Source organism: Acipenser ruthenus, chromosome 37, assembly GCF_902713425.1.
Source record: "Acipenser ruthenus chromosome 37, fAciRut3.2 maternal haplotype, whole genome shotgun sequence".
NCBI lineage: Eukaryota > Metazoa > Chordata > Actinopteri > Acipenseriformes > Acipenseridae > Acipenser > Acipenser ruthenus.
Window position 1 is genome coordinate 6094048 of NC_081225.1, and position 25363 is coordinate 6119410.

The following is a 25363-nucleotide window of genomic DNA, read 5'->3' on the forward strand; positions in this document are numbered from 1 at the left end:
GATAAAAAGCACCATTCCGGCTAAACGTGAACGTTAATCTACAAATTTATGCCCTAAAAACACAAGATAAGAAGAGACTCTTTATGACCAAAAGATTAACTAACAAGCCAGAGGTCTTGAGAAAAAATCCTGTCTCGGCTGGATTTTGTATGAACAAAGAGAAGGGTCAAGCCTAGTTGAATGCAGTTATACTGGCCTATATTTGGATTTAAATCCTAAAAGGGATTCACCAAAATAATATTATAGCAATTGATAAACAGAGGTAAATTAATTGAAAGATTATCTTATAATGAAACAGGTTCAGTGCTAATTGAAACTGTTTATAGTTCATAACAGTTATTTCATAAGATTAATAATATGTTTTAAGTATTTGCTATAATGAGAAAACATATTATTTAAAACTGACAAGTATTATTGCTTGTTCACGACTTTGCCATAGTGATAAGAAGATTAAAACCTGGAGCAGTATTCGATTTACTTAAATGGGAAAATGGTACAAGTTTATTCTTTGTTCTATTGAACAATAAGACTTCTAGACATTATGATATCCATTGAAGTATAGAAGTTAAAAGGTGTTGTGTTATGTTTTTGTGTTAAGTTTGTAATAATATACTATAATGTACCTTGTTATTAATCCACTATACTATTGTCTAATGATGGTAGATGGAATCCTTATAATGTGGTTATTTGAAACTGCTGCAGTGAAAAAGGGCCTCATATGGGCTGTAGAGAAAGGAGGGGGTCATCTTACATTCCACTTCAGCAAAATTGCAAATCTCATAGACTTGTAGTGTTAAGGTTTATGGAGTTAGTGGTTTAGTACTGATAAGTAAATGTCTTGAAATAATATGCACAAATCATGGCTTAATGGACAGGTCATATATCTAATAAAGTTCTTTGCACAGACACTGACCTTGGAAAAAACAAGAGACTGTGGAAACTGCTAGCAGTAACATATTCCCAGAGTCAGGTACAGGTCAGAGCCTGGTCAGTGCATCTCTTAAGGGATAAATCATAGTAATGAAAACTATTACCACTTAAACTTAGTGAAACTAAATGACTTGAATATTGTATGAGACAAACTTGTGTCAAATACTGTTAGACAATGGTACATGGAATCAAAACTGACTCATTAACAAAATGATGAAACAATATGAAGTTAAAAGAAACACATACCTTTAATTTAGCATAATATAATCACTTAGAAGATGATGTCACATATTAAGAACATCTCTCATATATAACACATATAAAATTAGTGTTTTGCATGCAGTAGTGTTTTTATATTATATTATAAACCAAGATCCTGGGAACCTTGGTTCACTTAACTTTTCAGATAAAGGAGGGGCTTGGAGGAAAGCAAAGAAATGAGATCACAAGAGTTGCAACAAGTGTGAAGTTTTGAATTTATTGAGTACATGACCCCTATTAATTCTGAAAAGTTAGTCCGGATCTTTTGAAAACTATTATTTGTAAAATGGATAATAACTGTCCCACCTGATTAATGATTGGATTTAATTGAGGCATCCCATGTATTCCAATGAGATGAAAAACCTATAAAACTCCAGAGTAATTTCAATGGGTACCACACTCATCCCAGACAGGGCAAGGTGGTCCATCTTTTGCAAACCGACACAATTGAGCTGATTGAATTCAGTTTCATTTGCCTGGTGAAGACAGCCATATCCTTTTACAATTTATATTAAAGGGTAAGCATTAAGCAATTATTATTATTATTTTTATCTCACATGTATTGCCATAAGGGACTCACAGTTTTGTTGAATGTGCTGAAATAGACCATTGGGTACTTTAGGTGACGTATTCTTGGCCTGCTTGTCAGCCTTGATTAACACATATATACATGTATTAAAGTGTTAACGTTGATATCTGTTAAGACACTGGACTGCCCAGTGTGTCTTTCAGCTGGGGATACGACATAGCCTGTAGCTACTCTATCCAATATTTAACCGTTAATAAACCGAACGAGTACTAATCATACTCCGATTCGTAAAAAACTTTAAATACATGAGTCTGTCAATTTCTTGAGTTCTATATTAGTCATCTGGATATACTGCGGGTCCAGAGCACGAACTATATCCCACTAGGAGTAATAACATCTCTGTCCTCCTAACGTCTCCCCTGAGATAAGAGTGTGTGCTGAGCAATTCAAAAGAGTACGTAAAAGAATCTGAACACGCGGATTTCGTGACAGGGCGCATCCAGCACTCTACGCGAGTGCTTTTACTAGATGTGCCACTAGGCACTAGCCTTTCATAAAAAAAAAAACAAACTAATTTTCACAGAGCAATATAGATAAATACGTACCCGAGGGGACGTGTGTAGAGGTACGGGGAACCCTGGCCAACCCCAGTGTATAGCACAGCTGAGTGTAGGACGGAGACCCGTGCTGACCGGATTAGCGGCAGTGGGGGCACTGCATAAGCAGCACTTTTGTTTGTAGTTTTATTACTGTGTTTTATTTTCCCTTTTTCTTTCGCCTTCTGTTTTCATTATTATTTTTGAGCACTTGAAGGTGCACGTATTGGGATACCTATGTTGGTAACCCCGTGGTCCTGGTTTACTGTCGGCAGTATCCAGACCATGGACAACAGCGCCCTCTGCGGGCTAATCTAAATAAAAAAAAAATAAAGAAGTAAAATAAATAAATCTTTTACAAATAAAATCTTGTGTCTCCCGTGTCAGTGAATCCCCCCACCCTTCCACAATAGGTTTCTGGTTTGGTAAATGTTTCGAGTACATTCTTCTGTTAATGATCTGAAGCAGAGATCTTAGAGGGCATACTGACTGTGTCTTGTGATGGTGGAACTTTGGGGGAGGGGAGGGTCTACAAATACAAAATAGAACACAATATTCAGGGGGAGGGGTGAGTTAAGGACAACTTCCAAAAAATCACTCTTGGCTCTCCTCATCAAAGCTTTCACCACTCAGTGGAAAACCGTGGCAGGTATTCTGGGTTCTGTAGCTTTCGGTGGGCATGGGACACTCATGGTTCAGAACTGCCTAAGTGAAAGAAAATGCATTGTCAATAAAATACACAAAGAATGGACAGTGATTATGAAACGAGGCATGCTTGTACAGTACTCTACTTCCTTGGTGTGGTTTAGTACTGAACACGTTAGGATCTATTTCACTAAGCTAAACAGCATCCCTTTTCCAAAATGTCTTGACTGTCACCTCTCTGCTGTATAGTCAGAGACCTCTGTTCCCATTGCCTTTTCAGTAGCCTCTTTTCTCCTGCCAAGCTAAACCCTGAAACCACAGTGGCTGCCCAGATGGCAAGTCAAACCAACCCCACACGGAGCTTAAAGGCCAACTCCACAGGTCCCCAGCCAAGATCGGCAACTTAGTACAACCTGGATTTGAACCAGCAAGCTCCAAATCTCATGAGCCACATAACCTTTCTAGGTGAGCCACAATACCGCTCTATTAGTCTACTCAGCAGGCTTTGTGGTCAGTCATGAGGAAAAGCAGAGAGGGTGATGGGTAGAGACAATTTTTCCCTCCAGGTGAAATGACCAAGGAGGTGCTAAACTACTTGAAAGTAAGACCTGCAAAGAGAGCTTTCTTTAACCTGGACGTCATCTTTTATAAAATTTAATTACCAGATAGTTTATGGCATTTGTGCTATTTCAATGTAAATAGAAAAAGTAAATGCATGACAGAAGACTGATGCAATGATTTCAGCAGCTATGATGAGTGTCAGTAGCACCTCTGATATTTTACTGCTTAATTTACTCACCATTTTTTCTTCTCTTGCTGTTGGGTTCCTTAAGAAGCAGCACAAGGGTGCGTACAATATATTAATAACCCCAATTATTACCATGAGGCTTGGAAACCCTATGGCTCTAACAATCGCTCCACCAGTGGAAGGACCTGAAAGACAAGAGAAAATAAATATTTATTGGGAGTGTGTATTAATATTACATTTAAGCAATAGGTTTACACTTACTAATAAAGTCACAAAGTCTCAGCTGGTGCCTTCTTTGGTGTACTAATCAGGAACTGTAAGTGTAGGTATGACGGGTGCTGTTCACACACAGCCCAGACAGGGAGGCACAACAACCCTTGCCAAAGCAATATACAAATACCTACAGTTTCTTCTGCTTTTACCTTAGGTAAATCATTTGTCCTTAGGAAGAGCTAAGTGGCATCAGTATTACACCCATTAAAATAGACCTCTTTGTGTGCAGTAGTTAGCCTGAGATTAGTTAAACCTGCACTGCCATTTGAGGGTTGACCCAGATTTCCATGCCTGCTGTTTCAGTTTTCTTATTTCTTATGAACCTTGTTTTAAATGAGAATACATGTTTGTTATAGCATGCGCTTCTTTGAAAACGACAAGGTGAATGGAAGCGCATGGCCGGCAGTCCTGGATGCTGTTTGATGACTGTACATTACTTACCAATTGCAAATCCGAGGCAAAAGGCAACATCCGCAATGGCATAGACACTCCCATACACAGACGCATGGCGAAGGTCCACCAGATATCCCATAATGGGCATCATTGAGGAGTCCACCATACCTGTAGAAAATCGAACAAGTCAATGAACAGAACTCTTACTGAAACCCTATACCGACCAATGGAACCCACAGCTATGACCAAACGTTTTGCATCCCCCTATAGAATTAGCGAATTAACTTGCTTCATGAAGTTGAATGAAAGCTGCTGAATAATGTTACGTTAACATACTGAATTACACACCGCTTTGTAGTTTTCCATATACTTAATGAAAAACTGACAAATTGAAAAATGTGGCATATGACATACTGTACTTCTGATAGGCTTTTATATTATTTTGTAGTTTCTTTGATTATACAATGTTAAATAAAAGATCTAAATTATGTTCATATAGTTTTTTTTTTATTTTATTACTCCTCAATCCTAAAATTCTAGGTGATGCAAAACATTTGACCGTGGCTGTATTCCTCGATTCCAATGAGAACCATTGCTACTTCTGTGCAGCAGGGAGGTAGTCTTGCCACATCACCATGATCTAACAGAGGCAATAGAACTAGTCTTTATCACTTTTTAATCACACTACCAAAAAGAATTCAAGTACATATAGCTAACAAAAAAATGATTGCAGTCACTTTGTAGATATCACATTTTCTTAGATGAAAAAGGATGAAAAAGGCATTTGTAAACAGCGTCTCTTGCATTCGTTCCCATTTTACACTTCCTGTTGAGTTGCTTCTGTCAGTCCTTGTAGAACAAACAATTCATAATGTTTCACTTTTTTAGACAACTTCCTGAACAAATTTTTTTTTTTATAAAATAACTGGTTCACATTTGAGTACCATTCACTGCTTTTCCTATTGTCAATGGTGACCGGACATACAGCGCTGAAATATCTGCAAGGAGCATTAGATAAACATTCTTTTCAAACAGCTAAAAAAAAGAATTCACCTTTACCATAATGTATGCGTTTTTCATGTAGGAAAATCTGAGACCTATGGAATTATGGCAATATATATTAGGTAAAATGTACTGGATTTATTTTATTTGTATCATGTACTTTAAGCCGTCCTAAAAGTGGCAGGTGTAAACACAGTATACAACACTTTGATTACTCAAGTTGAATCATAGAAAAATAATAACTAGAAAAACAAAGAATGCAATCACTACTTTCTATTGCTATCAGTACAAAATGGCTGAAAGAGCTTCTTGGTGCATGGAAATCCATCAATACTAGTTAATGTGCTTGAGATAAGAAATAGTCCTTTGTAAATCAATCTACCCTTCATAACTTCCAGATGCTGGTTAATTCAATAGATGTTAATTTCAGTCTATTTAAAGCTAATTGTTTGTGGCTGTTCCGCTACTACATTATATTAAACACCATTTGCACAGACCTTTAAATGTGTTCATGTATCCTGTACAGTTCTAGGACTAATGAGTTTAATTTATTTAGGAGGATAGGAGGCTGTGTGGTCCAGTGGTTAAAGAAAAGGGCTTGTAAACCAGGAGGCCCCCCAGTTCAAATCCCCCCTCAGCCACTGACTTATTGTGTGACCCTAAGCAAGTCACTTAACCTCCTTGTGCTCCGTCTTTTGGGTGAGACATAATTGTAAGTGACTCTGCAGCTGATGCAAAGTTCACACACCCTAGTCTCTGTAAGTCACCTTGATAAAGGCGTCTGCTAAATAAACAAATAATAATTTAAAGTGATCACTACTCTTTAAAAAGTACATGTTACGATCAGCACAGAGTGTGTCTGATTATGGACAGCATCACTTGGGTTAGCAGACCTCACTGTATGTGCAACACAATTTGTGTTGTCTTAAACAGATTAAACACAAAAAAGAGTGTTTTGAATTTAGCTTATTTCTTCTCTATTCTGCCTTCACCTGGTTTTGAGATGCTTGAGCTTGTCTGGTTTGAACAGCCTTCCTCATTCCATTTGAATCATGTGACTTTTCAACTATATATGAGAGTGTAGGCGGGGCTGGCATAGTTCAAAGGTCCTGTTGTCACATCATTTGAATGGAAAGAAGAAAGCAGCTCACAATCGCTGTCCTTACAAAGGTACCACCAAATATTCCTGTCAGGACACAGCACTCTGATTGGCCATCATATTATTGTTAATAAAACAATGAATAAGCCTCTCCCGACACCGAAACCCTAAACCTAAGGTCAGTATCCTATACTGCAGCCATTACACATCTAAAGTAGTTCATGTTTGGCAGTGAATAAGCATTATTTGTTACTTTAAAAAAAAAGTGACCGGAGGTGCTGACTTCCTCAGTTGTCCCGACAGGAATATTTCGTGGTACCTTTGTAGGCACTACCTCAAAATCAGCTCTAAGCCAGATAACTATTCAATACTGGGTAGCAACAGATCCCAGAACAACTCGCAATGATTGAAAACCACATCAAATAGAAAAGAAAATGTAAAAAACAATTCAAATGACAACTGAAGCTTGGAGAATGCATCCAGTGTTCATTTAACTGATGCATTTGTTTTCTTGATAGCACTTTTTGCTAATTTTTCAAAGCCTTGCTTTTTACGCATTTAACCTAATTGTTGTAGAAGCACCGTCGCTATTAAATCACACTATATCTAACATATTGCAAGTAGAATCATAGGGCGTACAAAATAGTAATGCATTAAACATATCTTCACTATACTTACCGATTGCAAAACCAAGACCCCCATTTGGACCAATGAGTCCGTAGATATCTTTTGCTAAGGGGACCTGTAATAACATTTAAAAAGTCTAAGTAAATGTTCAGTGGAAATTATGAAATAGAAACCAAATTGCTAATAGAAGAGCTCAGGGGACTTACACAGATGAGACTAACACCCACAATCAACATGCCAATCATGGAGCAGAGCCACCTGCAAAACAATTGACATCATTATATTTATCATACTTAAGCATAAATATTAAACGCAGTGGCAATTACCTGCAACATAATGAGGGCTTCTGTTTTTCGGGTTTTAGTAATTGTATTTTTCGGTGGTATTTTTAGCTATTTTCGAATTTTATGTAAACTTTTTTTTTTGGGCTTTCGTTTTTGATATACTGTATGAAATTAGTGTTTTCGGTTATTTTCCAAAATACTTGAGCTTTTTTTTTCTTTCAAAATATGTATAGTAGTAACTTGACAGTACTTGCTCACTTAAGTTGTACCTTCTTTCCTTTGCTGTCTTAACGAAATCCCTATGGTCACGGGCACATTCTTCTGGGGTTTTTGTGTGTAGGCATTTTTGTACATTTCGCCACAATTCTGTTTTAAATCCTCTGTATTTTAACTGTAATACAGCTTTAAATCCCGCTAACAAGCCGCCATCCTGATTGTAATCTCGTTTTAAATCTCGCAGGCGGAGTCTCCAATAGAAATGTAGGAATGTGCTGTCACTCAAGAGTTGGGGTGGGTTTAAAGTGTTCAGAACGAATCAATGATAGATCCAAGTCAGGAAGGCGGGACATTGCCTAGCAGCTGTAGGAAATGTATTTATTATTATTTTTGTAGTATGTTTTATTTTTTTTAATGGTAAAAGGGTAAAGTCAACGTGAATTGATTAACCATTTCTGGTGTTTATTGTCTATCCATCGATTTCATTTTTTTTGTATCGGGGGTGTTTTATCAGGTTTTATCAGTTAAAACCGGAAATCAGAAGCCCTAAACATAATTAACTGCATTTTGAGTGCCCCAATACAAAGGCAATGGCACTTAACAGAAGACAAGGGGCCATATTTTCAAAGCATTTCCTCCAGTCTTTAATTAACCATTATTTTTTTAAATGGGGAAAAAAAATCATGTAAATGTTACAAGAGGATAAAGAAAAAAACCTTGAGAGTGCTTAAGAGAACTTAAATTGCATTACGTAGACTGGAGTAAACACTTTGAAAATGTGGCCAAAGGTCATTTATTGAGAACTAATGATCGCTGCAGAGGATATTAATGATATTATAAACCAAACAAATGTTCGTGTGTCAAGACATGTTTAAAATGTGTTTACGGTTATATTTTTGTCTGGATCACTTACACCAGGGGTCCCTGATCCTGGTCCTGGAGGGCCGCTGTCCCTCCTGGTTTTTGTTCAAACTGTACCCTAAATTACTTAATTTGACCAATGTCCTTATTAGAAGCTTAATTGGTCCAATTAATTTAGTATACCGTTAGAACAAAAACCAGGAGGGACACCAGCCCTCCAGGACCAGGGTTGGAGATGCCTGACTTAGACAGCTTGAAATGTATCTTGTCGGTTAAAGAGAGTTTTAACATTCACAGGTTAACACCTGTTAAGCAGAGATTTCTTAAGCACTACCAAAGTTTCCAGCCAAGCAGCCTTTTATTAGCCCATTCATAAACCTGTAACATCAATTACAGGAATAGATAATACAAAGTTAATTCTGGTTCAAAGAAAATAATTATAAATTAAATAATGGATACAACACACTACCACAACCACTCTGAATGACTGTACACATCATACAAAGGCATAAGGAAAGTAAAACAAATCCAATAAAACAAAACTGTAAGCCATTCACCCATAAATACTAAAAGGTATTGACTGGAGCTTTCAGATTATTATGGAGAAAACGCTACACTACATTATATACTATAGTGCAGGAGGAGCCAGCAGACTTGAAAGGCCACAGTTTCTAAAGCCTTTCTGGAATGAGAAAATCAAAAACACTAGGAGTACATAAGAACGTAAGAAAGGTTACAAACAAGAGGCGGCCCATCTTGCTCGTTTGGTTGTTAGTAGCTTATTGATCCCAGAATCTCATCAAGCAGCTTCTTGAAGGATCCCAGGGTGTCAGCTTCAACAACATTACTGGGGAGTTGGTTCCAGACCCCCACAATTCTCTGTGTAAAAAAGTGCCTCCTATTTTCTTTTCTGAATGCCCCTTTATCTAGTCTCCATTTCTGACCCCTGGTCCTTGTTTCTTTTTTCAGGTTTTAGAATTTTTAATGCTTGAATCAGAGCGCCGTGTAGTCTTCTTTGTTCAAGACTGAATAGATTCAATTATTTTAGCCTGTCTGCATTTGACATGCCTTTTAGTAGTGCAACTAGTAATTGGAAAGTCCACCAGTTGAGGTAAAAATAGTCAAATGGGTCAAATAGTCGCCACTTAAAAACAAATATGAATAAATCATGTATGTCTGGTGCTCTGTATGCAGGGGTGTACTGCTGGGGGGTCGGGGGGAGCACGGCCCCCCACTTCTCTTGTGCAGGGAGAGCACCGCTTCTGTACTTCACTTGTAGAATATTGAACGGTTTTGCTCCTTTTAATATATGGAGAGATCAATGTGTATAACCCATACAATTAAGCAAAGAATACAATAACCATAAGAAACCCTTGAGAGATAAAGTGTGCCTCTGGTCTGGAACAACAGGTGTGAATAATGTAAGAGAGGTGAAGGGAACTTGTATCAACACTGTGCTGAGGTGTCAGCGTTTTACAATTAGATGTAATAATTGTTACAGTTCTTATTTTTAGACCCATATATCAGAAATCAAGTAGATAAAATAAGCTAAACATTTACTTAAAATATAAAACTCAATCGCAACAAACAAACAAAGGGTACCTGTGGCCTTACACATTTTTTTTGCAAACTGATGCACTTCTGTTTCAAAACCTCAGTCTCATTCGCTCTTAAGCGGCTGCAATAGGACAGTGAGACGAGCTGATTCTGGACCAAATCATTCAATATACGAGAAGGGGGAGTGCTATGCATAGAATTAATAATAATAATGACGGTGTTTTAATTATGTGTGTATTAGTGTATGAAACTGGTTGAGAAAATATGTACAGTATTTGTGTATTATTTATCTTTAATATAAATAGCTGTTAGGCAGTTGCTTTACAATAGTTCCTCAATACCTGATTGTTTGAATTTGTAATCAATTGGTACACTTGTTAGCCCTGTCAAATACCGTAACTACTAGTGATAAACAGTGGTTGTGTTGAGTGTATGGGGAAACAGGGACTGCAGACTGCGTGGTAGGGTTGCGAGTGTGTGTGTGTGTTTGTGTGTGGGAGGGGGGGGGGGGGGGGGGTAGTTAATAGCGACCCCTCACATATACCTCTAAATATAGCACTACACCACTGTCTGTATGTGAATGTACCGTTTCTTAACACTTTGCTATTTGTGCACTATATTTTAATTTCTTTAATGATCATTTAACAATTCCTGTATACAGCTCTCAAACATTAAGTGCTCTGTACTTACCTTCCCATTTTGTTAGCAAGTATAGCAAACAGGTTTGTGCCAATGAGGTACGATATACTCGCTGGGAGAAAAGCAATACCTAAGGAATAAAATGGTAAATTATCAAGATCAAAACACAATATATCACATTCCCGAACCTGTTAAACATAATGATTCAATAGTCGCTCATTTTAAACTTAATTTAAACTCTATAGCTGACACAGATTTAAACTTACTTTTTCAGTAATACTTTAATGGTACACTGTACTAACAGTATATCCCATGATATATTCGTCGCTCTGTGACCAATACGTTCATATCAGTCAGCCTGTTGGGTACAGATAAGGACTACCTCATTTAAACACTTTACACAACACTTCACTCTGTATTTTGAGTGCCATTAAAATTACCTAATCGTTATTGTTCAGTGCGGAAGGCAATGGAATGATGTCATCTGCTTAACATTTAAGATTGCTGAGTCGTAGCAAGCCTAAAGTGATATAACCCTAACACTAACCCCCCTTAACCCTCACCTGAACCATTTTCTTACACAATTGTGTACTTATACAGTACTGTGCAAAAGTTTTAGGCAGGTGTGAAAAAATGCTATAAAGTAAGAATGCTTTCAAAAATAGACATGTTAATAGTTTATATTTATCAATTAACAAAATGCAAAGTGAGTGAACAGAAGAAAAATCTACATCAAATCAATATTTGGTTTGACCACCCTTTGCCTTCAAAACAGCATCAATTCTTCTAGGTACACTTGCACACAGTTTTTGAAGGAACTCGGCAGGTAGGTTGGCCCAAACATCTTGGAGAACTAACCACAGTTCTTCTGTGGATTTAGGCAGCCTCAGTTGCTTCTCTCTCTTCATGTAATCCCAGACAGACTCAATGATGTTGAGATCAGGGCTCTGTGGGGGCCATACCATCACTTCCAGGACTCCTTGTTCTTCTTTACGCTGAAGATAGTTCTTAATGACTTTCGCTGTATGTTTGGGGTCGTTGTCATGCTGCAGAATAAATTTGGGGCCCAATCAGATGCCTCCCTGATGGTATTGCATGATGGATAAGTATCTGCCTGTACTTCTCAGCATTGAGGAGACCATTAATTCTGACCAAATCCCCAACTCCATTTGCAGAAATGCAGCCCCAAACTTGCAAGGAACCTCCACCATGCTTCACTGTTGCCTGCAGACACTCATTTGTGTACCGCTCTCCAGCCCTTCGGCGAACAAACTGCCTTCTGCTACAGCCAAATATTTCAAATTTTGACTCATCAGTCCAGAGCACCTGCTGCCATTTTTCTGCACCCCAGTTCCTGTGTTTTTGTGCATAGTTGAGTCGCTTGGCCTTGTTTCCACGTCGGAGGTATGGCTTTTTGGCCGCAAGTCTTCCATGAAGGCCACTTCTGACCAGACTTCTCCGGACAGTAGATGGGTGTACCAGGGTCCCACTGTTTTCTGCCAATTCTGAGCTGATGGCACTGCTGGACATCTTCCGATTGCGAAGGGAAGTAAGCATGATGTGTCTTTCATCTGCTGCAGTAAGTTTCCTTGGCCGACCACTGCGTCTACGGTCCTCAACGTTGCCCGTTTCTTTGTGCTTCTTCAAAAGAGCTTGGACAGCACATCTGGAAACCCCTGTCTGCCTTGAAATTTCTGCCTGGGAGAGACCTTGCTGATGCAGTAGAACTACCTTGTGTCTTGTTGCTGTGCTCAGTCTTGCCATGGTGTATGACTTTTGACAGTAAACTGTCTTCAGCAACCTCACCTTGTTAGCTGAGTTTGGCTGTTCCTCACCCAGTTTTATTCCTCCTACACAGCTGTTTCTGTTTCAGCTAATGTTTGTGTTTCAACCTACATATTGAGTTGATGATCATTAGCACCTGTTTGGTATAATTGTTTAATCATACACCTGACTATATGCCTACAAAATCCCTGACTTTGTGCAAGTGTACCTAGAAGAATTGATGCTGTTTTGAAGGCAAAGGGTGGTCACACCAAATATGGATTTGATTTAGATTTTTCTTCTGTTTACTCACTTTGCATTTAGTTAATTGATAAATATAATCTATTAACATGTCTATTTTTGAAAGCATTCTTACTTTACAGCATTTTTTCACACCTGCCTAAAACTTTTGCACAGTACTGTATATATCGTGAAAAAAAGATGTACACATTAAGGACACTAACTATGCATAATAACATTGTAATTATGTGTAAGTACACATGTATTTACTAAGTAACTACTATGTCAATACACAGTAATCAGAGATATTTCCTGTAAAGTGATACCTCATCCCTAATTCCCTCGGTAAGCAGGTCATGCAGCTCAATTCCTTTATCCAACGCTGGATGTAAAGGTTTATGGTTCCATCTCTGTGCTGTGTTTGAATTGAACAAAGCCCAGCATTGTGCCTAATTCAAGTGTGATGTCGGTATCATCGGGACTGCTGTATATCTGCAGGGTTCAGGTTATATTTACATTGTGCTGTTGAAGTGTAATAAATGAATAGCTATCTGCACTCTGATTGGCTGAAACTTGACACTGAAACTTGAGTGTTGATAAAGGGATACTTCACAGCAGCTACATTTTTGGAATTTCTTATCTGCTTAATATCCTATTGTGTGTTTTGAATAATTCTCTACTGATGTTCCTGGTTATGTCATAATTTACCAGGATCATAACGGTTGTCCTTTCTCATCCACAGGGGCTGCTTCTCAAAATATAAAAGTTGAATATCTGCACTGAAGTGGTTTAAACAATGCAGCTGTAACCCCCCTCACATTGTGTTTATAAAAAATTGCACTGGAAATAGCTGGCAAACTCAATGTTTCAGGGGCAGTTAACTGAGCACACACCAAGTCATTGTTGCACAGGCTTCATTACAGAAATTCCACTGTGCTCAGGCTTACTCACAGAGACTGCCCATACACATCATTCTCTAGACTAAATACAAAAACATACCGAGCTGCCAGTTTGGAGAGCACATGGTCTGCATCATCCATATTGGCAGTGTTGGTTCCAACATTGCAACCCCCATGTTGGCAAAGCATATGGACCCTGCAGAAAAACAGTCGATTTCAAGGATTTAGAGTCAAAGAGAAAGTTTGCATAGAATATTAAAAATCTCTTCAAATCAACCCATGAAGGTTAAGAGTTTGTCAAAAGTACATCTGTGTGTATAGATGCCATCCTGTGCATTGGACACACAGCACAGTCCTACAGTTAACACGGTTCATGATAATCATGTTTTTCATTAATATGAAGTTCATTCGCTGTGTGTTATAACAGAAAACTCTGCACAGTTTGAATAGCCAGATCATCTTGCCCAAAACTGCATGAGATGACATCTCTTATAACAAAAAGAGATGCCCTAACCACGTCGTATTCACTTATACTATATGTAGGATACAACATTTTGCAATGTATTAACATATTAAATATTATTTTACACAGATATAGTACATGCAGCATATTTAGACTATTATTTAGATTAGTGTACAAAGAGATACTAGTCTTATGAGTGGATAAAATCAAAGACAAAGTTGAGAATGTTATACTGGTGAGGGAGTTGACTGTCTCGTTGCCTCCTCTAGTTACAGATATCATATGACCTCTCTTTTGCTCTCCTAATGAGCAAGAATGACTGTTATTTATTTTCACTAGGATTCCAAACTCGTGTATCTTGTGCTATACAGAAACATCACAAAGGCTCCATTCACAGCATCGTACAGCAGCTTTCTGCAGAAAGACCGATTAGTTCTGACAGAAGCAGCACATGAATGGATTTTTTCAAATTAAAATCCAGGACCTTACGTGAGACAATACTCTCCGACCTTTACTTTTATCGGCTCGGTAGACTCGGTTATCGCTTAATACATTTGATAATCAACATTATATTTTTCACAAGGATGTGCTGAAGAAAGTATTACCTGCAGTAATGAGAATATACGGATCCCGTAACAGGGTTAATAAAGACGGGCCCTGTGCAGACTGAAAAAAAAAATGAATGAAAAACACATTTGTTTAGACAGAACATGCATGAATGAATTACTAATCAGGGGTTAATATTATTGTACATGATAGAGCATACAACATTATATAAAATAGCAGAATTGCTCACCTCGGGAGAAACCTTCGAAGGCTGAAGTATAGAAAGCTGCAATGCTATATTGAAAACAACAAAATGCTGTCAATACATTTCTGATTCAACGCGGAATTATTATTTTGTTTTTAATGAATTTCATACAACGTTATCTTTTCCACCACATAGAGTGAGACAGACAGGGTCAGCTCAGGGGTCCACTTTTTAAATATTTTTTTGAAGGCAGGTTTAAATTCAGATACAGGAAGAACTGCAATGTCTGATCTGGTGATATTTTTCTGGGGCATGCTTCAGAAAACATTGCTGACAGCAAGTATAACCCTTAGAAATGTATTAACCATCTTTACCTCCATCCATCAGCGCTAAGCAGGCCAGAACCAGGAAGGGAGCTTTCTTCCCAACAAATTCGTACATCACACTTCCAAAGGGGGCTCCAACTGAAAAAACATCAAGAAAAACAAACAAACACACACTATTACGCAATGGGATTTTTCTCAATGTCGCGTGTCAATTTCAGTCACAATAATGGGCAGGTGCAGGTGCTTGCCAGGTTATTTCTTTTTCATGAGGAACAGTTTTACATGTGGATGAAGGAGTTAGAGGGAGAAACCATCGAGGAATGGTCATGACACTGAAACGTCTTGTCAGGGTGCTTTACTGATCTGACTGCCCACAGTGGTCCTACGCTGAAGGGAAATGGTAGCACAAGTGCAGATACTATATTTTTTTAAATATTATTTGTCAAATCATTTTACCCCAAAGTTCAATTACGCTTCCTCCACAGAGCAGTTCCCCGCAGCAGCTCACGGGAACTGAAGGTCAGCGGTCTGCTAATTGTGCCCTAACCTGCAGAAGCACCAGAGCCAATGCAACGCTCCAATCCCCAGCAAAGGAAGGTAACTTTGCACAGCCAGAAACCTGCGCCCCTCTTGACTGTGTGACTCACCCTGCACACCACGCGGCCATGTCAGCCGCAGGTACACAGTGGTCATGGTTTTCATAGCTTGACATGCCAATAGCATACTTGTAGTCTCTTACAGAAGTGCTGTGGTACTTTATTTGTACCTGGGTTCCAAATTCATTGTACTGGCATATTTTTTTTATTAGAATCTTATCATATGGTATTTTTCAGTCTGCTCTAGGAGGGAAATGGTAGACAAAAAGTAAATTAAAACTGCATATTCATTAATTATTCAAATGTAAGGATTTTTATTGTGTTTGCTATAACTCCTAAAAATGTCTGTAACTATTTGTAAAAGTAATAACGTGGGCATTTGATATCCCAGTAGACTTTTTTTTAACAAAACACAATAAATCCAGTCTTATTGCTTTTCTATGGTGACATTCAATTTAAGAACATATCAAGGGCAGCATGTGGTTAGCACTGCTGCCTCACAGCTCCAGGGTCCTGGGTTCGATTCTGGCCTTTTTGCAAGTTCTCCCCATGTTCGTGTGGGTTTTCTCTGAGTACTCCACTTTCCTCCCACAGTCCAAACACATGCTGGCTAGGTGGATTGGCCTCTCTAAATTGCCCCTTAGTTGCCCTGTGATGGACTGACGTCCCGTCCAGGGTGTTGTCCTGCCTTGCGCCCTGTGTCTGCCAGGTTAGGCTTCAGCTCACCGTGACCCTCTATAGGATTAAGCGGTTACAGATAATGGATGGATGGAAAAGCGTATCAACACAGTGCTTTTTTTGTTTGTGGCGAGTTCAGCACTCTGTCTGGAAGTCAGATGGAACAGCACTACAAAGCAGGGAAACAATATCGGTCATGAAACAGCGCTGTACTGTTTGAGTGAATCCCCCTGTGACAGGATGAAAATTATATAGGAAACTAGGGAGCAGGAAGCCCAATATAGGCATCCTGTTAAGACACAGGTGGCCACGTTGATCGTTTCATTGATGAGTAATTACATCTGCCACATGCTATAAAAGCAGCTGGTTATAGAAGCCAGCTGGTCATTTTTTGGACAAGCAGGAGAGGGTGTGGCTGCTGGGAACTGCTGCCAAACACTTGTTATTCTGCCTGTGAGAATGGCTAGGGGCTTCTGTTAGTGCTCCAGTGTGAGCTAGGCTTTTGTTTTTCTTTACATTTTTTAATCAAAGTGCTCACAAGAGCTTTAATTGCGTATTTGTATGGAGTACTCTCTGACACACAGCCTGACTACTAGGCCCGCATCTCCACCCTCCTACAAGCCTCTTTAGCAGTCGTGTTGTGGAGTAATGACTGGAGCAGGGTTTCTTACAGAGCACACCCAGAGCCAGTCCTCCCAGAGCAATCCCCATGGCCGTCCCTCTTTCATTGTCATCCGTGTAAACACTGGCCAGCATGCCAAGACCTGCAAGAGAGGGCAGAGGAGATAAGCAGAGTAACACTGAAGACGTACACTTTGAGAATTTTTATACCACTGTATCCACCCTTTCTTTCAATTCTTTCAATTTGACGTGAAATATAATTGTTCTCTATTAAGGTCATTGCACAATGGATCCATCATTTATCACCTGTCATCTCTAAATAGAGATCAATCAATCAATTGATGAACTGATTACTGATTGTCTTTTATAGCTTTTATTTTGCAAACCTCAATTAAACATTCACTAATCGTTTGAGTTTCACACAGCTAGCTACCCAGAAACACAAGCTTTCCTTGCTGAACTAAAGCTCTTTTGTTTCTGTTTGTTTTGTGATGAGAATGTCAGATTCTAAGAAAAAAATCAAAATAATAGTTTGCATATATGTATTAGGCTGAAATGTTTGTCTGCTTATAGGTTCTACCTAATTTGAAACTGTGGATGACTATGATATTATGTTAAAGAATATATGCTATAGGCGGCTATGGAGCTGACTAATATCAATTCAGTTTGGCTTTAACCTGATCCGAGTCAAACTGCCAGCACAGACCATCGACAACCCACACAGCTCCACCCGTAACCCGCCAGTTTAACAGCAAATTGACTAATAAGACAGGCTGTGCGGAGCGGACTGTGCTTGGCAATGATGGATGAGCTTCTTTTCACCTCTGGCCTGTCAGTTCAAGGTTCAGTTCACCTGCAACAGATGAGAAGGACGAGCCGATTCCTTGAAGCATTCGTGCCAAGAACAGCAAGATGTAGGTTTCAGAGAAAGCAAACACTGCAAATCAAGGAGGAAGTATGAGATCAGAGAGCTATGGCACGCATCGGACGAATACTGTCTGTAGGATAACAATACTGTACTAACAACACTTATTTTGTAGAGATTAAGCTTTTATTATTTTATATCAACCTCAGAAACTTGTAGTGGAGTAATCACGTCACTGTGAAGTCATTGTGAAGCATGCGGTTGCAATCCATGATCATGTAAATTGCATTTTAGAATATTAATATAGAGTTTTGCAAAAATTCCAATCAGTTTTAAAATACAAAACAGTTTGTTCACAAATAGAGCCACCACATATGATCAACTACATATTATTTTTTAAAAGTGGCAAGTAGTCAACCTATTTGACTATTTTTACCACAACTACCGGTATTTGACTAATTAGTGGTTCTACTCCTAGTTGTAGTTAAGTCAAACCGTTATGAAAGACCAAACCTACGGAAGTACCACCTAGGGGTATTCATAATTTAGAATTATCCAAACGTTAAAATGTACATAGCAAGAGCAAATAAAAGTAAACTTATTTGAATTAGATCAAATTTGATAAATATTAACTAATTCTCTGCTTACTTATTGTCGATAGGAACATGACCACAAAGCCAGCAAACATCGGAATGTGGTATCCAATCCTAAAGGAAAAAACGATATACATTTTACAGCTATATTAAATGGGGTATATTTCATACTTTACTAATACTAATGCATTCCTCCTCTTGATTAGAAGTCAGAGAATCGTAAATAACCAGCCTTCTTTGCTCCACTGAAATCAATTGACAATGTGACTTTTCAACTCTGCAAGCATACACATAGAAAGTAGGTAGAACTGAAAGGTCACATTGTCACATGATTACAATGGAATGAGAAAGGCTGTTCAGTCCCGGCATTTAGGATTCTCCAGACAAGCTCAAAGCAATCTCAGAGCCAGGTGATGACAGATTTAGAAAACAAATGTTAATAACTCAGAATGATTGCAAACATCATAACACAGGGACATATAAAAAATGACATTAAAGTATATTAAAATGACATCTGAAGCAGCTTACTCTTTACATTGATCTCTCACATGCTAACAGCAAAGGATTACAGTACATTAAACCTCTCATTTGAACGTGTTTTACCTGTTAGTAAGAGGTCCAACAAATGGATTCATAACAAGCTGCATTAAAGCTTTGGAGGCGAACAGGAGCCCGACCCGGACATTCTCCTCCATGAGGATGTCATTGTTTTTTACGCAGTCTCTGTCTCTGACCGCTGAGCCCTCTTCTGTCAGCAGAGAGCCATTGACAGTCCTGCTAAAGTCCCTGCTGGTGCTGTTGACAGTGTCGTCTGTGAGGATGATTGTTGTGTTGTCATAGTATGAGATGACAGAGGAGAAAGTAGCGGCTTCGTAACCAGCCTGCCCAGGAGCTGAGGTTGTGTTGTGGGTTAAAGAATCGTTCACACTCTTGAGCTCGGTGGCGTACAGGAAACTGGGGATTATAGGCACTGAAAGAAATAAGAAAGATTTTAGTACAGCACAGTCAGAATTAGTTTCAAGACTAATGTAGGGCAGCAGTGTGGAGTAGTGGTTAGGGCTCTGGACTCTTGACCGGAGGGTTGTGGGTTCAATCCCCAGTGGGGGACACTGCTGTTGTACCCTTGAGCAAGGTACTTTACCTAGATTGCTCCAGTAAAAAAAACCCAACTGTTTAAATGGGTAATTGTATGTAAAAATAATGTGATATCTGTATAATGTGAAATAATGTATAATGTGATATCTTGTAACAATTGTAAGTCGCCCTGGATAAGGGCGTCTGCTAAGAAATAAATAATAATAATAATAATAATAATAATAATAATAATAATGTGGGTCTGTTCAGTTGACCTAAGCGATCTAAATCCTGCTTTCCATTACATAACTATTTTTGTGACATATTTGTACGAGCAGAAATGCAATCAGTCGGTGGGGCAATGTGTGGTGAGTGAGAGGTTTTAGCAGGTATGATTTGGTCTGGAGGAAACCATGCAGAAAAAAGAAGGCAGTAATTGTAGCTAACAAAATAGCTACATACGTTTTCCATGCCATGCACATCTATTCATTATACGTAGGGCTTGTACTTCCTTGGTCATTTCACTTGGAGTGTGAAATAGTCCCACCCCTTCACTGACTTTTCCTGTCAATAACCAATCAGCTGTATGTCATCTTGACTGGCATGCTTTCAGCTAGTAACACGCTTCGACTCAGAAGGCACTGCTGAGGTGAAATGGATGTGCGGGTGCAACATACACATGGGAGGGGTCATACACAAAAAACTCTCATTATCATATAATAGACGTATCCCCCAACTCAACACCACACGACCATCATGACAGTAAAAAAGTAAAAATAGACACAATTAAGCATTCTTACCTTTGTATAAGTTATTGATCAGCAGATGTGTCAGCCCCACGAAGAGCACAGCGTGTGGTTTTCACTAACTCTACTGTGCAGAATAAATAAAAAATTTTCTACGGGCAAATATCGGGACTTTCTTCCTATGCTTCGGGACACGGGACACTTGCTAGGAAATCGGGACTGTCCCGACCATATAGGGACTGTTGGCATGTATGCCAACAACATCGCTTTTGCATAGAGGTACAAACTCAGCACCTCTACTTAAATGTAAATGTATCCAATTTCGCAAATGCAGTCTGTATTTAAATTATGAACAGCAGCTGCGACCACTTTGCGCAGTCAAAAGGGCTGCGACACGATGCGTCCCGTTACCATACAGCAAATAGTGAAGCTGCTCAGCTTAGCTGTCTGTGCCTGATGTATCCCATCCAACTGGGACAGAATTAGCCCACTGTTTGAACCAGGCTTTAACAGAATTTTCCACGATTCTGAAATTAACAGCATGTTGTAAGGAAAGCCTCTGTAAGTTGTTAAACTTCTGTTCTCAATGCATTTGTTCTCCTGTCTTTATAGAAAACAGCTCACTCACATTTTTGTTTTTTGCATTTCAGCTGTCACTGATTTACATGCTTGCTTCTATCTTATTCGCTGGCCTACATAGCTAAGAGTAACTGCTGTGTGCATACACAACCAACCAATTTACAGATACTCGCAGATTTGTATTTTCAGTGCATGACATAATGCATTTTTAAAGGAAATAAAGGAAGCACCTAATCAAAAGTGTTTTTACACCCATTTCCAAGATTTCACTGACTTTTTTTCAAATTCACGATTTTCACGATTTCACTGACTTCTGTGACAAAATTGTGGCCTTAATTATATATAAATATACAGTTGTATTTAATATCAGTTAGCAAGGGGTAGTCCCTCCTTGTGAGAGAAATGTATGAACAGCATGCATCATTGTGACCTGTCTGTTATTGTAAATGGTAGCTAGGGTACATTTTTACAAAAGTAATTAAGTAAGAGAAATGATAAAAAACTGGAAAAGGTTATTTTGGCAATGAAGATCTTTTGGTAAAGCTGTTAATTCCTTAAGTTGAGCAATTCATTCTTGTTATTTTCCTTTATTGTCCTAGTGAGGGCAGAAGACAGAATAGGTGCATGATGTCTAAAAGAGGCTGGTCTGGAGGTGAACTTAACTGAATCATACCTATATTGAGAGAATCAGGTGGAAATGGATTTTCCTGTTTCTCCAATGCAGTTGATTTGAGTTCTATTGGGGGTTGCTTTGGGTTATTGGCTGCACTCTTAGGAGTTTATGATTGGGTGTTTGAGCTTGACACTTAAGGGGGCGTAACGTATAGATAATAAAAAGAAGCTGGAAGGGCTGGAAAGGTACAGTGTGTGATGAAGAAAATGTAGTGAAATAGGCCTGTAGTTTATATTAGTGTCCTTGAATGAGGAGCTTTAAAAACAGCCATCATGGGGGCTCCCGAGTGGTGCATCCAGTAAAAGTGCTCCGCGTGGAGTGCAGGATGCGCCCTATAGCCTGGAGATCGCAGGTTTGAATCCAGGCTATGTCACAGCCGACCGTGACCGTGGGTTCCCAAGTTGGCAGGGGGGCTGCGAGCGGTTTGCCAAGGATACAGATGATAATTGGGCATACGCAATTGGGGAGAAAAACCAGGGTAAATAAAAAACAAAAAAAACAGCTGTCATTTATTTTCTAGTAAGCAAGTGATTCTCCCAGCAGGAAAAAGGGAAAAATCGCAACAATACTATGCCAATAACAACCCCTTTTAAAGACCTTTAAACTTAAGGTTCAGTTTCCATTGTTTACAGGTCTTACTTACCCACTACAGTGAGCAGCATGTTGTCCAGTAAGAGGGCTACAAAGACCACCACCAAGACCAGCGTCCTTGACTCTCTCAGCCATTGCAATGGATTGAAGCATGGCATTGTTTAAGACACAATAGATGGGCGCTCTCCAACTACCAGACCTGCGGAGAACAGAACAGTTAGATACGAGTTCAGGTGAAATACAAAACACTACAGATTGGGTTAAGTGCAGGATTAAATACAGTAAAATGGGGAGCAGATAAGTGCAAATTAAAGTGCATTAAAGGCAGAGTGCTATTTTGTCCAGAAGGGAAGATTTGAGTTTCACAGGTGTTGTCTGAAGAGGTGTGTCTTGAGGAGGTACTAGAAGGTGGTCAGGGACTGGGCAGTCCTGACATCCATAGGAAGGTCGTTCCACCACTGTGGGGCGAGAGTGGAGAAAGAGCGGGCTCTGGAGGCAGGGGAGTGTACAGGAGGTACAGCCAGTCTTCTAGTGCAGGCGGAGCGGAGAGGTCGGGTGGGGGTGTAGGGAGAGTTGAGCGTCTGGAGGTAGCTGGGTGCAGTCTGGTCAACAAATCGGTACGCGAGTCTTGAACTGGATGCGAGTGGTGATCAGGAGCCAGTGGACTGAGTGGAGCAGTGGAGTAGCATGGGAGAAGCGAGGCAGAGAGAACACCAGGCGAGCAGCAGAGTTCTGGATGAGCTGGAGCGGACGGTTGGTGGACACAGGGAGGCCAGCCAGGAGGGTGTTGCAGTATTCTAGGCAGGAGAGTACCAGGGCCTAGACGATGAGTTGCGTGGAGTAGTTGGTGAGGAAGGGTCGAATTCTTTGTATGTTGCTCAGGAAGAATCGAGAGGTGCGTGCTAGAGTGGAGATGTGCTGGGAGTAGGAGAGGCAGGGGTCCAGGGTTACTCCGAGGTTCTTGGCCGAGGAGGAGGGAGAGAGCGTGGGGGTGATAGTGGCTTGTTTGAAGGCAGAGGGAGAGGCCAGAGAGGAGAGAGGTGTTGAGAAGGGAGGAGATGAAGGGGAGTAGAGCAGAAGCAACAGCTTGAAATATGTGAGTGGGGAGGGGGTCCAGGGCGCACGTGATGGGTTTGTGGCCCTGGAGGAGGGAGGAGAGGTCAGAGCCTGAGAGGTGAGAGAAGGAGGAGGAGGGTGAGTTAGTAGGGGAGACAGAGGGTGTTGGGGTTGGAGTGGGAGGGTGTGGGGGCTGGGGGGTGGGAGAGGTGTTAAAGAGTTTGCGGATATCAGAGATTTTAGAGGAGAAGAAAGAGGCAAAGTCATCAGAGGAGGGAGGAGAAGGGGGGGGGGAGGGTTGAAGAGGGAGGAGAAGGTAGAGAATAGTTTCCGGGGGTTGTCAGTGGAGGAATGGATAATAGATTGGAAATAGGAGCAGAGTGATCAGAGAGGGTGGAGGGGCAGCAGGTGGTGAAGTCGAGTTGACGGCCAGCTTTGTGGGTAGGAGGGGATGGAGAGAGAGAGAAGTTGAAGGAGAGGAAGGAATCCAGCAGAGTGGGTGGGATTGGAGAGATGGATATTGAAATCACCTAACAGGACAGTTGGGGAAGACAGAGAGGGGAGGGAGGAGAGGAGATAGTCAAGTTCATCGAGAAAGTGAGTGTGAGGTCCAGGGGGACGGTACAGTAGAATTAGCAGGAGTTGACAGGGAGAGGTTAGTTGGACACGTGAAATTCAAAGGTGTTAACAGAGTAAGAGGTCAGAGGGGACAGAAAAGAGTAAGGAGGGAGAGAGGAGACCAGTCCCACCTCCCCTAGGATGTAGAGAGAGGACAGGGCAGCAGGAGTTAGTGTTATCAGAAGAGAGCCAAGTTTCAGTGAGAGCAAGGGAATCAAGAGAGAGGTGGGAGGCAAAGGCACAGATGAAATCAGCTTTGTTAGCAGAAGAGTGACAGTTCCAGAGTGCACCAGAGAGAGTGCGGGAGGGGAGAGAGTGGGAGGTGGGGGAGAGGCAGAGGGGTTAGGGGAGCAGCGGTGGAGAGAGGACAAAGGACGGGAGTGAGAGGACAGAATAACAAGGATGTGAGAGACAGTCATAGCAGGACAGGTAAGACAGATAGGTACAGTGGTAGAGGGAGCAAGAGCGCTGGGGGAAGGGTACAGACCTATCTAGTAATTTGCGGTATCCAGAGCGCTGCTAGTTTCGGATTTTTTCCAACAGCCTCTCCTCGCAGGACTCCCATAGCTAGACTCCCAGCTCTTTGTTAGAGAGGCTCTGTGGCTGGCGCACAAATAGGCTAGCTGTCTATTATACTAACTAGATGGATAAAAGCTTTGTGTAAACCAATCAAATTGCAAATCAACCTCTATTCAATTTAACCACTCACCTGGTACTAATCACAAACAGTAGATCACCTAATTAAAACACCACCTTTATAATGTTATTTAAATACAGCTACTGTTAATTACTTGAAGCAGGATAATTTACCTATCTGCCTCTGACTCTGGTTACCTCTGGACCAGTGGTCCTCAAAGTAATTTGGGCACGGGTATAAATTGATCTTACTTGGCTGACTATTGCACAGGAAGATAGCCAAATCTATATGTTTGGGCGTCAAGCTAACGGCAACTTCTCTTACTGAGGAAACTGAAACACCCAAGACAGCTCAACTTGCTGATGGTTTCAAGAGCAACGGTGTCTAAGGTGATGTCGGCATGGAACTCCGAGGATCGTGATAGCTGTGCATTAATTCGAAGTGCAAGGCAAAACAGCCAAGCAACTGCAGATCAATTGACTGCAAATTTCAATCTGGGGGCGAGCAGCCAGTTTCATCAAAAACGGTCCGCCGAGAACTCCACAGAGCGGGTTACCATAGTGGCCCAACTCCCTATTAAGTGACTTTACATTGGTGTTTCCGTTTATATATATATATATATATATATATTGTAATATAGCGGGTTGTGAGAGACGACAGGGAGGGGGTTAAAACCTCCCTGCAAAGGAAAAAAGAAAGAAAAATATGTGACAAAGCACAACTCACTCGGGTTCGTGCCCCTTTAAAAATACGACCCAGAACACTGGAATGGATCTTTTCAGCGCTGGTGCGCTATTTTTAATAAACACAAAAATCAAACAAAATACACAAAATAAACACCTAACTCCTCTTGGAGCACTAACTCAACTCTCAGGAACACCCTGACTAACGCAGGACAGCTACGCTGTTTTCCCGTCCTTCCCAAAACCACAA

The 25363-nt window shown here is 40.3% G+C and overlaps 1 protein-coding gene across 6 annotated transcripts in view; it reads right to left on the bottom strand.

Moving 5' to 3' along the window:
• Positions 1 to 1152: 1152 nt before the first annotated feature.
• LOC117966449 (chromaffin granule amine transporter-like) overlaps positions 1153 to 25363 on the bottom strand; it is a 45666-nt gene continuing 21455 nt past the window's right edge. For 3 of the 6 annotated variants that reach the window (XM_059008528.1, XM_059008527.1, XM_059008526.1), the window contains exons 2-16: positions 22172 to 22318; positions 19060 to 19426; positions 18512 to 18570; positions 17852 to 17935; positions 17049 to 17141; positions 15152 to 15241; positions 14823 to 14866; positions 14632 to 14692; positions 13664 to 13759; positions 10712 to 10790; positions 7310 to 7361; positions 7155 to 7218; positions 4424 to 4543; positions 3761 to 3894; positions 1153 to 3021 (exon numbers count right to left, since the gene is read on the bottom strand). In XM_059008528.1, the coding sequence (XP_058864511.1) occupies positions 2911 to 3021; positions 3761 to 3894; positions 4424 to 4543; positions 7155 to 7218; positions 7310 to 7361; positions 10712 to 10790; positions 13664 to 13759; positions 14632 to 14692; positions 14823 to 14866; positions 15152 to 15241; positions 17049 to 17141; positions 17852 to 17935; positions 18512 to 18570; positions 19060 to 19426; positions 22172 to 22277 (1560 nt within the window). In that variant the 5' untranslated portion in view covers positions 22278 to 22318 and the 3' untranslated portion in view covers positions 1153 to 2910. Of the gene's footprint in view, positions 3022 to 3760; positions 3895 to 4423; positions 4544 to 5139; positions 5225 to 7154; positions 7219 to 7309; positions 7362 to 10711; positions 10791 to 13663; positions 13760 to 14631; positions 14693 to 14822; positions 14867 to 15151; positions 15242 to 17048; positions 17142 to 17851; positions 17936 to 18511; positions 18571 to 19059; positions 19427 to 22171; positions 22319 to 25156; positions 25278 to 25363 lie in introns of those variants that run through there. The other 3 variants (XM_059008529.1, XM_059008530.1, XM_059008531.1) reach the window with 3 other exon arrangements.